At 40.8% G+C, this 15925-nt stretch overlaps 1 protein-coding gene across 1 annotated transcript; it reads left to right on the top strand.

Moving 5' to 3' along the window:
- Positions 1-498: 498 nt before the first annotated feature.
- On the top strand, positions 499-15195 carry scinlb (scinderin like b). The gene is made up of 17 exons (XM_044220319.1): positions 499-650; positions 2965-3152; positions 4601-4755; positions 6567-6728; positions 7165-7314; positions 7787-7876; positions 8357-8489; positions 8994-9082; positions 9207-9422; positions 9532-9665; positions 9794-9884; positions 11502-11672; positions 11779-11953; positions 12530-12645; positions 12834-12911; positions 13077-13137; positions 14327-15195. The coding sequence occupies exons 2-17, from the start codon at positions 2972-2974 to the stop codon at positions 14485-14487; spliced, it is 2163 nt and encodes a 720-aa protein (XP_044076254.1). The 5' UTR covers positions 499-650; positions 2965-2971; the 3' UTR covers positions 14488-15195.
- Positions 15196-15925: the final 730 nt, after the last annotated feature.

Below are 15925 nucleotides of genomic sequence, written 5' to 3'. Positions count from 1 at the left end.
GGGGTTTAAATCACTGAAATCTCCTTTAAAATCAAAACACATTCCTGTTGAATAAACAAATCGGTTTTTGATGTAGTGTGCCACTGTTTCCTACATCTTTTCCATATAAATCCTGTTGGCTCTGCATTCCAGGGAATCAAAGGGAGGCACCTTTTCCTCCCTGTTACATTTTTTTTTTCAGTCACAAGATTCCTTTAAGCCAAAGACAAACATGACACGCTGTTGATTCAACTGCTTAAAGAAACTTTGACTTCATGCACTTTGTCCCTGCCTATCTGAACACTTTATGATCTGCACAGTGGATAACAAGGAGCACAGAGTCAAGTTCACACACTGAGAGGGACCACTTTAAAAAAAAAAACAAGTGTGTTCCTGGATGATCACAACACAAAAGTGCATCTTTGAGGAAATTCTCTCTCACAGGCTGACGGAAGCATCTTTATCTTTGCTCCTGTCGACCAATCAGTGCTCTCTCTCCAGCCAGACCCATGAACAGCTTGAACACTCCCTTCCCTCCTCCTCCTCCTCTTCCCCCTCCTCTTCTACTACACATTAAAACATAAAGACGCTCCATTCTCTGCTCACTCCCACATCTACAGCCTCCATCAGCGGTTCTGCTCCTCTCTCCCGTGTGATTCATCTTGCAAACTGTGAGTTCACTTTTTTTTCTCCCCCGGTCGACATGCACGCACCTTTTGTGGTTTTCCAAACTTTGATATATAGGCTAGTCCTTTTTAAAATCGTGCATGATTTCTTAGATCAAGCCTGCACAGCTCGCGTCGTTAAGTGATTTGATGATCACTGTGTTTTCTGCTCGTATGTGGCCAGTTCAGTTCACGATTGTAAAGTCTGAAGCGACTGGATTTCCAGATGTGGAAAGTCTCCGTTCATTTCTCTTTCATGAGTCACAGCAGCCAGTGAAAGGGCCGAAAACAGGGGAACCAAAACGTTCCGATTTATTATGGAAACACAGGCTATTGCATTGCTTATTATGGGGAAATTACTCTGAAACTGTCTGCTATTACCTAGTGAGTGAAATGGAGCACAAAACATGCGTTATTAAGTACGGGAAGTAGTAGTTTGGATGTTATGTAATACTTTTTTAAAAAAAAGGAAAAAAAAAGATGGGAATTGTGCAAAGTGTAAATATGACTTAATATGCAGATGCACTTAAATCCAATCAAATACATAAGAGAAACATCCTGTCAGCCTCTCCTCCAGTCTGACCAGTTAGCAAGAAAAAACGCAGAGCTGGTAGAAGCTGCAGATTAGATGAAGTCGCTCATTAGAGATGCTCTTCCCAGTAGACATATCTGCATTTATCCCCACAGACCTGCAGTATTAGAGATCAGTATTATGTCACACCAGTGTTATTAACAGTGCATCTGGCTCCAGACAGTAAACGTCCAGGACTCTTAAGTGATCTGAATATTTGTCCAGGATGTAGCATTTATTGATCAGCCTGTGTTACAGGAAGTCCACTGGGTGTTTCCTCTCTGCACTGAAACCTGAGCAGCTTATTGAAGACACAGTTGAACAAACAAATGCATAATTATCCTCCTTCAGGTGGTGGTGGTGTGTGATATTTATTTGGATTATCTCTGGCTGGTGTGGCTGGCAGGCTTGATGTAATCTTTTAATATCTGACTGTAAATAATAATACACTGTGCACAATGAGCAGGTGTAGGATGTATGTGGATCACAGGGTAAAGTATGGAGTGTAAGCTGCAACAGAAATAAGGAAGTGGAGATTGCCAGTCTTGCGCATATAAACTGTATAAAATGGTCTTGCGTCGTCTCATTCGATTTCAGCCTCACTGCAGCAATAATCCTGCCGCCACACTAATTTGTAATCTGGCTCTTGTGTAATCGTTGCAAACATAAAGCCGCATAATCTCTCAATTTTAGGCTCCACTCTCATCATAATATAAAGGCTTTTCTTTTTTTAATCTAACTTCCTTTAACTCTGAATGCCAGATTCGGTGATACTGGAGTGTAACTGTTCCAGCGTTCATAAAAGAAATTTATTGAAGCAGTCTGCAGTAGTAATACAATAACCTTACGTTTTGCTTTCACTCCATATCAGCTATAAAAACATAAAATATGTGAGTTTAAAAATGAGGACGTCATGCTGTGTGTACAGTGGTTAGCGCTCTTATGTTGGCAGAAGTATTATTTACTGATTAAATATCTACTGATAACAGTTCAAAGGACCTGCATCAATCTGGTTTCAGTAAAAATGCTACATTATTTCAGACGATGTTATGGCTTTTATAAGCTTAATTTTCAGAAATGAAGATATCAGTCTTGTTTTAGGCTTTGTGACAATGCATTTTTGAGAATACACTACATTTTGAGTTTTACTGGCCCAAGAAGTAGGAGAATTTTCCCAACCCATAAAAGAGAATGTAATCCTCCAGATTATGTGAAAACTTTAATATTTCCCTAAATAAGCGGAAGTGTGTTTTTTTCCTGCCAGTGACAAACAGTAAATGTCAGATACAATTCATGTAAGAAAATCCCCCCAATAACTCATTTGAACAATTTGCAGAGGTGACAGCAGCAGCAACTAAGAACTAGTTTGTCTGGTTTTGTCTGTACATTGACTGAAAACCCAAATATGGCAAGAGGCCTCCTGTCAACTTAAGACATGTATTTATAGTCTCACTCTCAGCTGTTACCGACAACTCAAACAAAAGTATACTGTTCAGGAAACACATGATGATGCTGTTGCCAAAAAATGGCTTCCTCACATTATGTTGGTATATTGCATCTCTCTGTCGTCCTCTGTGTCCTTAGCTTGGGTTCGTGATTTACAATTTGCATCAAAGTTTTGCAAGGCAAAAATATTAAAATCACTCCCTGTCTGTCTCCTGTCTCCCTCTGGCCTCCTGCATCTTCATATTTATTTTCTTCCTTTTTCTTTCTTCATCTCATTGTCTCTCATCTCTGTCTTTCTCTCAGATTCATCATGGTTTCCCATAAGGAGTTCGTGGATGCAGGAAAGCAGCCAGGGCTACAGGTGTGGCGTATCGAAAACCTGGACCTGAAGCCGGTTCCTAAGGCCCTGCATGGCAGCTTCTACACTGGGGACGCCTACCTGCTGCTCTTCACCACCTCAGCCCCTTCATACAACATACACATGTGGCTGGGTAAGACACGGACACATGTTGTGCACCTCAGTATGGGAACAACATGTTAATAATCCCATTTTTGGCTACTTCAAATTTAAAATATGATTACTTTCTCTGAACAACCTGCAGCTAATTGACATCTTCCTGTTCATCTTGCTTCATAAAAAGTACGTTGTCATGCTGTTTGCACAACAGGAACCGTCTTGCACTGCATTTATGAGAAATAATCAACACACTTGGTAGCAGAAGCCATTTTACTGCAGCATGTTCCTTAAATGCTATCGCTTGTTTGTTTTCTGTTATTTTGTTATTTTATGCAAGGTTTTATTATTTGACAATTGTCATTTTATAACTTCACCATTTGTTTTATGTCTCTGAGTGGGTATATGATGTCCTGAGGTTTCTGCTTAGTTTTTGTATTATGTGAACCCATCAAAGAAAATTCATATTGTTTAAATGGCAATAAAATGTTGGTAAAAGCAGGTAAAAGTACAGTTTTGTAGTCACTTCCTCAATGAAGTCAGTTTCAAACTAAAGTAAAATATTAACAAGTTAAAAAGTAACTTCATCCAAAGCTGATACACATACCGTTCATGCATATACATGGCACATGGTTTAACATCCAAGCATTTTAATACTTACAGCTGTACAAACACCCAAACAAACACACTAAAAAGCTTTAGGTATTATGAGACCAACAGAGCTACACTGTAGCCGTGGTTTTGAAGTGACTATAAATCATATTAGGCATCTGATCTCAGCGCTGAAACATCCTCTGCTGTCTAAATTGTTGAAAATCTCTACTCTAAAAGTCATACCAGTTTGTGAAGTTTCTCTCCGCCACACAGTTCCCTGTCGAAGGCTCGGTTCAGGCCCGTGCAGAGCGAACAGTGACACACAACTTGAACTACTTGATGTCCTAAATTAAAAGCAAAGTCTTCTCATGCTCGGTAGATGTTCAGTTACATAACAAAGACAGAAACCTAAAAGAAACCGCTGCATGACTCACATCTGGAATAACCCTGGAGGCACCAATCCCTGAATGTTTGTAGGGTTCCCAGCCAATTCTCCTCCAGTGCCAGCACACAGACAGTCCTTTCAGTTCTCTGCTGCCATTGCAACCATCTGTAAGATGATGAAGTAGAAATAACATGAGGACATAATTAATCCCTCTGTCTGGGATCGATGTTAGTCATGTAAAATTATGGAATAGTTTTATCCATGTTGTGTGCCATAGGACAGTAATTGCAGGATACAAAGCGGCTCTGCTGCATATGTGGTTGATGTGATTCAAAGTCCTGACTCAGAGGTCCCATAAGGTCAGTGCTGCAGTTTGCTCTGCTAATGTAAAATAACTTCATGCTTTCGTGAGAAACTCAATACTTGAGCATCAATGTGATGCTTTTAGAATATGAAAAGAACTGGGGAAAGAAGACACTTTGACTACAAATGTCCCCTTCCTGCAGGGGATGAGTGTTCGCAGGATGAGAGTGGAGCGGCGGCCATCTTTGCCACACAGCTGGATGACTTCCTGGGTGGTGGGCCGGTGCAGTACAGGGAGCTGCAGAACTTCGAATCCAACACCATGCTGGGGTACTTCAAGTCAGGAATCAAGTACCAGGTGAGCTTCACTGTAGATCAGTGGTTCCCAACCTGGGGGTCGGGTAAACATTATACCTGCTAAACTTCAGCATGTTAGAATTGTCATTGTGAGTATGCTACGTTAGCTGATGTTAGCATTTAGCTCAAAGCCCTGCTGTGCCTAAGTAGAGCCTCACAGAGCCGCTAGCATGGCTCAAGTTTTGTCTCTTTTGAAAAACTGTACAGTTTTACCTCTTTAAACAGTAGATATAGACAGATGTGCACCATGTGACAAGTGGTCACAAGTAGACACTGCTGTGTATTAAAGGTTTACACGAAAAAAGGGCTGGGGACTGTTGCTCTAGATTAATGACTGCATGAATAGTTGAACTTTAAAGCAATGCGCTTTCAGTCTGCAGATCAAAAATATACACTATAAAATATAAAGTGAGCAATGAAGAGGTTATGATGACAAAAAACAATCTGTCTCAGAACTCTCTCTGATCTAAATATATCTTCATGGTTTAATGATTGTCAGCATCCCATGAACTTTGCCATGCAGTTAAGCCGATTAGTCTGAAGTTCAGACGAAACAACATTCCCTTTCTGTTAAACATCCCAGGGTGTGTCTGACTGACTGTAACCGAGGCAACCAGCCTGTTCAAAGGAGGACATTTTGAAAGACACAAGCTAGGCCACTTTTATTTTCTTACCAGTCATCTGTTTCTCATTGCCATGAAAACCATCCAAACCCCCTTCTGGCTCTAGTTGGATGTAATTAGTCCAAAGTATTGTTTACTACTTTTGCAAAGTTGGAGGGTGGAAACTCTGCTCTGCACATGTGCAGAAACACAGATCACACACACACACACACACTTACACAGTGTTCTTCAGAAACAGAGCGAGAAACAGAACCAAACCTCATTATCTCTTCATAGTTTGGGTAAGTCCACTGTTAGGAAACAGTCTTTCCATTAAAATAAACAGAGCCTGCATTGTTGCCATGGAAAATTTTACTGCCTCTCCCTTGATGAACGGCATGAATGTGGTTTCCATTTTGAGGCCTAAATAGCCACTCCTCCAGATGCTAAAATGACTCGGTGTCTTTGTGGGTAAATGTTAAGCCCTTAATGGACATTTTAAGAACAAGGAAGTCCCTCTTTCCTCTTTGTTTTTGTTCTCATGAAGTGACAGGGCTTGATATCAGCTTTAGTTTCTACATGCTGAAAAGCCCATCAAACATCATCTATCAAAGCAGTCACATTGCTTTTTCTTCAGCAGAAAGTGCATCTGTTGCTCATTTGCAGTGTTTGCATAACTTGTAAAAATACCTGTTTTGTTTAATGGCTTCACCAAGGACGGTACATTACGAGACAATCCTGCCTCCCAGGTACACCACTGTTGCACAGAACAGACATGATCCTCCTTTCCAGAAGCAAGCATCATGTTAGTTTCATTTTTCCCATTTGATAAGGTTTATTGCCTTTGTTAGCTGTGATTTATAGTACATGTTAATCTCATTATTTGGCAGCGCAATTTACAGCCTTTTGTCCTTTGAGGTTTTATGTTGTTGTGTAAAACTCATTTCACCCTCACTGTGCAGCAAATGTTGAGCTCTGTGTCTCATCTGACTCCACACATCCTGCCTCAGACCTCTCAGTAGTGCATTTGTGACCATTTGTTTGGCTAACATATAGTGGTTGTAAACTAACTAACTGTGCACATGATGCAAAATGTGTGCCTTTTTCTTCTCTTAACTGTGCTCATGTACACATTTCAAATGAAGCTGAGATTTTAGGAAAGTTTTCCCTGTATATAACCTCACTTGAATCATAATTTTTTTTATCACAGAAAGGGGGAGTGGCCTCAGGTTTTCAGCATGTGGTGACCAATGACATGAATGTGAAACGCCTGCTGCATATCAAGGGGCGGAGGGCAATCAGAGCAACAGAGGTGGACATGTCCTGGTCCAGCTTCAACAAGGGAGACTGCTTCATTATTGACCTGGGCAAGGTGAGCTGGGTTTTATCTTGGTTTTAGTGTGTATGTGTAAGAGTATCCATCTATCTAGCTGGGTGAATATTACATACACTGTCTATATTAATAATATACTCTCATATACTGTATCTGCACTGTAATACAACTTTACTGTGAAAGAGTACCATTCCCGTGATGAACTCCAAATGCCTACCCAATCATGAAGGATTCACAGGAAACAATGCAGCATATAATCTATGCTGGTGATAATGCAAACCCAACATTTAATAAATAAGTTTCTAAATAAGTTTGTTTGGCTGCACTGTGAACAGATACACCAGTTGCGCTTTTGTTATATTTCTGACAAAATACCCCCAGAATTCTGGGACCTGTAGTATTAACTGGCATTTGCTGTTACCACCAGTAATCAGGTCTGAAATATATCCATTTCCTGTCTTTCCCTCTCCTGCAGGACATCTATCAGTGGTGTGGCAGTGAGTGTAATCGTTTTGAGAGATTGAAGGCTGCTGGGCTTACCATCGACATCAGAGATAACGAGAGAAATGGCAGAGCCAAACTGCACACAGTGGAGGAAGGGGACGAGCCAGAAGCAGTCATAATGGTGACACACAATTACACACACACACACACACACACACACACACACACACACACACACACATTCCTCATTTTCTTTCCCTCTCCTGGTGAATCTCAGCCATGCACTGGAGTTTTCACCCCAAAGGTGATCACTTGTGAGCAGAAGCTATAAGTGTTATTGATGCATTTCACGGCTGGTTAGTCAGCGTGGGAAAAAATGGACACAATGCTGTCCTTTGTAATGCGCTGCTCATGTGCCAACTCTGTGCCAAGGCGGCACTCTAAACACTTCCTTTACAACAAGAGAGAGGCCTAATGAGAGCGGGGGGGGGGGGTTAATCTGAGAAAAACTGTAGAACAGAGTCTACAAAACAAATCACTATTAAGGCTGTTGTGTCTTTATCAGTGTATAAAAAACACAATTGTAACTTTGTGCACAAGTGATAATTATGACAAAAAGAGGAGCACAATGATTAATTCCTCTGGTTGTGTAGGCTCTGGGGCCCAAAACCACCATTGCCCCCAGTACTCCGGATGATGAGAAGGTGGACACCACCAACAGGAAGAAGGGTGCCCTCTACGTGGTGAGTAATAAAATTGACAATTAAACTGAATTTATATAAATGTGACTTTGATTTCTGGGTGGAAAATAAGATTTCATAACTCTGACTACAAAGGGATATTTCACTAAGCAGGATTTGAAATTTAGCCTGATAATTGTGAAAAAGATCGTGCTGCATTCTTGTGGCACTGATTTGAATTTGAAGAACAAAACTTGAATATTATAGCCTTGATCCAGTCCCCATGAATTGCAAATATGCCCACATATTTGAATTATCCATCAATTTATGAATCACTGAACATGAGAGAAAATTTCACATACCGTGAGTCCTTGTATGTAGCTCATATGATAAACTCTACACTACTATATTGTACAATTAGGACCTTTTGCCAACTATTGTAACAAATAAAGATCTTTTGAGGATGTTGAAGAATTACGTCCTCACTTAACTGTACACTTTGAGAACAGAGCTGGTAGCTGATGCTATCCCTCTGTTTCGTAGATCTCTGATGCATCTGGTTCGATGAAGGTGTCCTCTGTGGCTCCATCCAGTCCCTTCAAACAGGCCATGTTGTCTCCTGAGGAGTGCTACATCCTGGACAACGGGGTGGACAATAACATCTTTGTTTGGAAAGGTGCCGACAGCATTACAGACTCAATAACACAGCAGAAAATGGTGTTGAACAAACTTCCAACATTAGCTTTCCTCGCCGTCCTCATCATTGTTTTTTATGCACAAATTATAAACATGCTGGTTGAAAAGTGTGTGTGCACACGTAGTTGTGCCCTCAAGCTAAACTCATAAAAATATGTTTCTGACTCGATTTACTCAGTTTATTTTTTTAAATTCTGGCTGTGATACTATTGCATTAATTTATACACAGTTTAGTTTTGGTACTAGCTAGAGTGGCCACATTTACAGTAATTCTGGTCAGAGAGGTGTTTTGGAACCTCCTGGAGGTGGAAGCCCACTTAATTATCCCATTACATATCTGCCTTCTCCATGCTCTTTAACATTCACTAGGTAGTTTATTTCATAGGTTCTCTCTCTTAAGTAGCATAAGGGAGAGTCAAATCGCACCATGCTTTTGAGAATTATGGCCATCTCATTGTGTCATGTCTTATCTGACTCCAACCAGGTCCCAAGGCCAACATGTCAGAGCGTAAAGCAGCCATGTCAGCAGGTCAGCAGTTTATCAAAGACAAGGGATACTCCGTTAAGACACAGGTAAAGCCGACATGTGCATAATCACCCTGACAGACAACATGAGTCTTGCAGAAAAGCAGTATCTTGTTTGCACATACTTAGTGTGATTAGGCGAAAATTCCTCTCTGACCTGTTTCCCTTGCAGATCCAAGTATTTCCTGCGGGAGCTGAGACAACTCTGTTTAAGCAATTCTTCAGCGACTGGAGGGACTTAGACGAAACTACCGGCCCCAGTAAGGCCTACACCATCGGCCGCATCGCCAAAGTGGAAAAGGTGCCCTTCGATGCCTCCACCCTGCACTCCAACAAGGTCATGGCAGCCCAGCACGGCATGGTGGATGATGGCAAGGGCAAGGTCCAGGTACGAGTGCGCTAAAAGTGTAAAAAAAAAAAAAAAAAAAAAAAAAAAAGGCCCAGATAAAAAGTGGTGTGGTAAGGCTGGGCAAAACAGGTTGTGATATGGCTTTCAGATTTGGCGTGTTGAGAACGGCGAAAAGGTGCCTGTGGATCCCTCCTCCTACGGTCACTTCTACGGTGGAGACTGTTACCTCATCCTCTACAGTTACAGAGTGGGAGGCCGCGAGCAACACATCATATACACCTGGTGGGTAAAAAGAAAGATCCATATGTATGTACAGTGTAATTTGTGTAATACACTCACATTACCTCCATCACACCCAGTCTAAAAGCACATACACACCAGTAAATGACGTGTGTGTGTTACTGTGTCAGGCAGGGGCTGAAGTGCACACAGGACGAGCTGGCAGCCTCTGCGTTCCTCACAGTGAAGCTCGATGACTCAATGGGAGGATCCCCGGTTCAGGTTAGAGCTTGACGCTGACGCACTGCTTACTTTTACATCACGTGAAGTTCAGCTTCTTTACAGTCCCATAGTAAACCCCAATATTTGATAAAATAAACATCAGACTTGGCTGTGACTCAAGAGTAAAAATAATGCAATTAATGGTAATTATGTTAGAAGTTATTTTTCTGAGAAGCTGACATATTCTCTGAATATGAGAAGAGGATTGTGGAAGTTGAGTAAGAAGTTGCAGCTAAGGTGTCAAAATTGAGAACTAACTTTCCTTGGGTCCCTTGAAAGGTGCTATATAAATCTAAGTTATTATTATTGTTGTTATTATTATTATTATTATTATTATTATTATTATAACATTTACCTTATTAATTAGCTAATTAAACTTTGTACATAAGTCGTACAAAGTTGTTTTCTTAGGTGCTATAAATGATGAGTTTAGTAGCTAACAGATAGGAGAGCATAATGTCTGGTGTCCTTGCGATGGCAGCACTGTGGAAAAACAAAGCAAAGCTGCCCTTTTAGTGCTAATGGGAGTTCAGCCTCTCAAATCTATTAAACCTAATTATGACAGAGGATTAAGTACAGCTGACCAAGAGACCAGAAATCTCAGTAATGACTTCACTCTTCTGCAACGAAAAACAACCAACCTCGGACGACCAGCAGAGGGCAGTGTTACTGTAATGTTCATTTTGATACCACTCTACTCAAACTACTGCACTTCTATACATACCACATCATAATTTCAGGATTTACAACATCTTCATGGTCATAACAGAGATGAAATGTGAAGCTTCAACTCAAAACAGGATCAGTTACTTAAGAAAGAGTTTCATTTATTTATTTATTTCTCTATCCCAGTCATGTGGGCATCAAAACAAACCCAATTACTACAAATGTCATGTACTTTAAATCACAGGTAGCATTTGTGGTCCATGCTTGCTGTGTTTGAGGAATTTGAATGTACTTTTTCTCTGATTCCAGGCATCCATTGGTTTCTGTTCAATTATGTATGATACTGTATGAAAGTCAATTAGCAGTGTATTGAAACTTGATAGAGTTGTGTAATCCATCACAGTGAACATCAAGCTAAGTAAATAAGCCTTTACTTAAACTGCATGCAACATGCAATGAGAATGTTACATTGACAAAATGTAAAGCAGATGTGATTTTTTACAAGGATTACACAACTCAAGCAAATTTCATGAATCTGCTAATTGATTTTCAAATCATACAGAAATGAATGGAAATCAATGGCTGCCGGAAAGGAAGGAAAAATACATCCGAAAATCTAAAATGTGTAGAATGCATTCAATAATAGTCAGCAAAAAATGTAAAGTATACAAAATTTGTGGTTAAAGGGCTATAACTTGTAAACATTTTGGCATGAACCTTTAAATCTACATACTGTCATACATATAGACTGTTGATATTACTGGTTATGCTGATGGAAAATATGGTAAGCCCAAAAATCAGGATATAGTCCAAACACTTTTCTTTGCTCAGTTGCTACATCATTTATATGTAGATGTTAATTATTTATTTTTTTTACATGTAGGCTAAACTAGAATAGGTGTAAGAGCCACCAACCTTCATAGTGAAGTTTTTTAATGACTTCATCCAAAGGTGAGAGTGACTCAGGGCCAGGAGCCTCCACACCTGATGAGCCTGTTCCAGGGCAAACCCATGATCATCCACAGCGGAGGAACGTCCCGCAAAAGTGGACAGTCGCAGACCGCCAGCACTCGCCTCTTCCACATCCGGCAGAGCTCTTCCCGCGCTACCCGGGCCGTGGAGGTGAGCTGTCTGCCAGTGCATGGATTTGTGTTGTCACATTCTTATAGGACAATGTGCAGAGATTTCTGATTCCCACCACTCACGTGTCTACATGTGTTTCCTTCAGGCCAAGCCCTCTGCTTCCAGTCTGAACACCAACGATGTGTTTGTGCTGAAATCCCCGAGTGCTCTGTTTGTGTGGCGGGGCGTTGGTGCCAGCGATGAGGAGATGGAGGCTGCCAAATATGTGGTGGGCTTCCTGGGTGGCAGTCCCAGCCAGGTGTCAGAGGGCAAGGAACCAGGTGGGTGTCCTCTGAGGGCCAATATACTGTATGTAATATGACAAGAGAAAGGACAAATTATTAGGGTAGCAAGGTTGTTACTTAATACTTATCCCCCATGAAAAGAAACTGGGGGACTAAGTATATGTATTCCTTTATTTATCTGCCAAAAGTTATATGTAAATTAGTTATACTTTATCTAAGCCATTGATCTAATTTCGAGGAATAAAAGCACCTCAACTCTGTTTTATTGTTTAAAAAAATGCACTGATTGTCCTCAATGAAGATACTAGACTTAAAAAGCTAAAAATGAAAGGCCCTAACTGCTACAGAGTCATGTCTAATTGCTACATGCTGTATCTTGCCATGCAGATCTTGCTTTTCTAAGTTACACTGATTGGCTCGATGACTGATTGGCCTGATGAGACATAATGATTAAACGTGAAAAGATGATGCGTCTTGTTAGTGACTGGCCAAAAGAGCGGCTGCATCATTCTTGGTGGAGGACGTGATTCACTTCCTGTTCAGACAAACAAAGCACCAAATATAGGACAAACTACTTGGAGCTGATGGCTGTTGTATTTTCTTCCCTCCCAGGTGATTTCTGGTCTGCTCTTGGTGGCAAGACGGAGTACCAGACCTCCAAGAGTCTGCAGAAAACGGTCAATCCCCCACGTCTGTTTGGCTGCTCCAACAAAACTGGAAGACTTATTGTAAGTCACAGAGTGAAAAGATAACAGTAGGATTTGTTTTTGTTATTAAGGCTTACGTGCTACAAATGCGGAATATTTTATTTGGCTTATCATGTCAACACAGTTATCTCAATATGCTGTAATATAAAATATTTCACTCACAAATCTACACACAGTCAGTCTGAGTTTTCTTCTGCACTGTCTATCAGGTTGAAGAAGTACCAGGGGACTTCACTCAGTCAGACCTGGCCACTGATGATGTCATGCTCCTGGATACCTGGGACCAGGTAAGATAAGCTCTCTGTCATCATCATTAGAGCTTGAAAAAAATTATTTTAATGTGTGAATGTCCTTTTGGAGACTCCACAGACTAGATAGAGGCACGCATACTCTTGAAACGCTGCATAACTGGAGACTATTTGAGTGACTGAGTGCGTTTCTCTTCCCTGTAGATCTTCATTTGGGTTGGCAATGAGGCCAATGAAGAGGAAAAGACTGGAGCTCCCAAAATAGGTTTGTTGCACGAAGATCCTACAGGAGGAAACAAATGTACCACTCAGAACATACTGTCTTGCTTCAGATGCTTGCTTCCAGAAAGCACTATAGAGTCTTAGCTGCTGAGGATCCACTGTCACCATTAACATGCGCTATCACTAGCCTTCAATACTGAAGGGAAATAGGATTGAATATAATTACAGACTATGTTTATTTTATTTTCAAACTTTTTTGTTGAAAATACTCATTGTAAGTTTTCCTAAATCATCTAAAGATTCAGGAGTAGGCGTGTTCACTCAAATGTGTTTACTAATCCCAAATTAGGCTTTCAGGGTAGTTTGTGACCTGGGTTTTTGCCTTGCTGGGCGCATTTTTCCAGGCGTCCACCTCAAGTTTTGAAACTTGACAATGTTAACCATGTAGACCAAAATATATAAATATTTATATATTATAAATATATAACACTATTAATGATGGAAATTTAGAAAAAAACACAATATAAGGCCTACTGTACATACAATTGGAAGTCATAGGGCAGTATTAATTTGTTTACTTCTCAGTAGCTACATATTCAGCTACAATATCAATGGAAAAAATGACTATGTGTAATGTGAATGGTGTCGCTCATAGTGACGAACCCACAGAAAATGATCACCGGACTCTGCAGTTCCCCTCAGCTCTATGGAGCTTTTTAGCCTCTTTGGGCTTATTGTTTTGGTTTTAAGGCCTGCTTTACTGTTATTTTTCACTTTCACTGCTCTCATCAACCCCTTTTTACTTAGCAGCAGGCAGCTGTGTTCAGCATAAAAGCCCTTTTAAAACCCCCTCTACGCTAGTAATGCTACCTGACCAGCACCAAATAGCAGACAGGCAAAGTTAGCGAATAGCTGGTGAACAAAGTGGAGCATTTAGCAGCTAAAGAGACAGATATTTCCCTCAGGAGTTAGAGCTAAAAGGAGAGTCAATATTGGACTGCATTTGCCAAGTGGCCAGAAACACGACTCCAATAATGTTGCTCTGTATCTGCCGGAAGTGTAAATGTTTTCACATGTTCACCATATGAGCATACAAAGTGGTAATATATAAGTGATTCAAAGTCTGTTGTCAGCAAAGTTATGCTGTTAGATTTTTACATGTTCTCAGTTTCTGGCTCCTGTCTTTGTGTGCGTCTTTCTATCCCTTCCTCTATCTACTTCTTGTCATGCAGCAAAAGACTATGTGGACTCAGACCCGTCTGGTCGCAAAGGACTGCCCATCACCACCATCAAACAGGAAGCGGAGCCTCCGACTTTCACTGGCTGGTTCCAGGCTTGGGATCCCAAGATGTGGGCGACGGATCCATTGGACAGAATCCGTGCCCTATTCTGAACACAACAGCCCAGGCTCTTTCTACCGATCTCCCTCTTTACCTGTCCAGCGCTTCCTATTGCCATTTTGTTTCTAAACTCCAATCCCCAAGTGCCAAAACCAATGTTATCACTGTTGAATGGCTGCTTCTATGCCTTGGTCATGGTGCAGTGCGTCAGACTTCATAAACAGGAATGCATCACATCAGTAGTCAAATGACTTCCTGTAGCAACAATATCTTTATTTGATGGAAGTGGTTTATTGATCTGTTGCATCCAGCAGCTTGTTACATTCACGTATTTATCTAAACCCGTAATATGAGTCAGAAATAGGAAAATAGGAAAGCAAGCCATTTTAGACAGCTGGAGATATCCTCTGTTTCTCTCTGCTCTCTTTCACTGCAGTGCACTTGTGTTCAGAAGACACCATCATGCTCTCCTTTCTGTCTGTCTTCACAGTCTTTTTTTTCATAATGAACTAGTATGTCAGACAGAGACAGCGCACCCCATTGCTACTCTTTGTCTACATGTGTTGTGTTTAATCATTGGTACTGGAATGTTGTACACTTACTAGAAGTCGCATGCTGCATATTTTTAAAAAAATCATATTCTGTGCATGTGAATTTTGAAAGGCGTACAGTGGTATGTGTGTCAGCTGAGTCAACTCTTTATTACTTACCCTTAAATGCTCACACGGATGGCTTTTAAATAAAACTCCCAGTATTTTAAACCTGTGTTTTGTATTTTAAGATTTTCAAGGCTAATTAATAAAGGAGTCAGATTAATCCTAAATAGGCACCAGCATATATAATTTGAATCGAACCTACAGAAACTGTCAGAAGATTTATCAGCCGGCTCTCACTGAGTTCCTCTCTCGGGAAGAGAGAATGGGATCTTGCTGCAGCTCGCAGCATCTGTCTAAGTGAGAAGAAGACATGAAAGCTCAGTTCACAGCTGTGCTGTCCTTCAGGATGCACAGACACACCGCCTTCTTAGAGGAGAAACAGCAGCCAGCATTACAACCTGGAAATTTCTGTATCCTGCAATGATACTGAGAGTTGAGACATCGAGCATTGTGTAATTTGCAGTCTAAATAGAGTATATGCATAAGTACAAACTCAGTGGAAAGCCCATTAGTCCAAACCCATCCTGTGAGTGAATTTCAAAGGATGTGTGCTTGACCGAATGTTCAGACAGAGTAACAGTCTCTGAAACATTAATGCATCAACGCAGTTTGAGTCCACATACAGACCAGGAAAAGTTCAAAAATTCATTGGGGCGAGACAACTCCAGCTTTTTCCAACTGAGCTCGAGTTTTTTTAGGGTGTTTGGGAAACACATGATAAGCAGATTAGTAAAAAACAGTATCACAAGAAATGACAAACTGCATCTCCGTGACAACTGCATGGAGAAAACTCAATCTGCAGATGAAGATCATGTCATATGATTGAAAGGCCCAA

The sequence above is a fragment of the Siniperca chuatsi genome, linkage group LG13 (assembly GCF_020085105.1).
Source record: "Siniperca chuatsi isolate FFG_IHB_CAS linkage group LG13, ASM2008510v1, whole genome shotgun sequence".
NCBI lineage: Eukaryota > Metazoa > Chordata > Actinopteri > Centrarchiformes > Sinipercidae > Siniperca > Siniperca chuatsi.
Note: the sequence above shows the minus strand (reverse complement) of the source record. Positions and strands in the feature narration are given on the sequence as shown.

Coding starts and splice junctions, on each gene's coding strand:
- scinlb (XM_044220319.1), top strand. CDS start 2,972: ATGGTTTCCCATAAGGAGTTCGTGGATGCAGGAAAGCAGCCAGGGCTA. Junction 6,729..7,164: donor TCATTATTGACCTGGGCAAG/GTGAGCTGGGTT, acceptor CCTCTCCTGCAG/GACATCTATCAGTGGTGTGG. Junction 12,912..13,076: donor TCCTGGATACCTGGGACCAG/GTAAGATAAGCT, acceptor TCTTCCCTGTAG/ATCTTCATTTGGGTTGGCAA.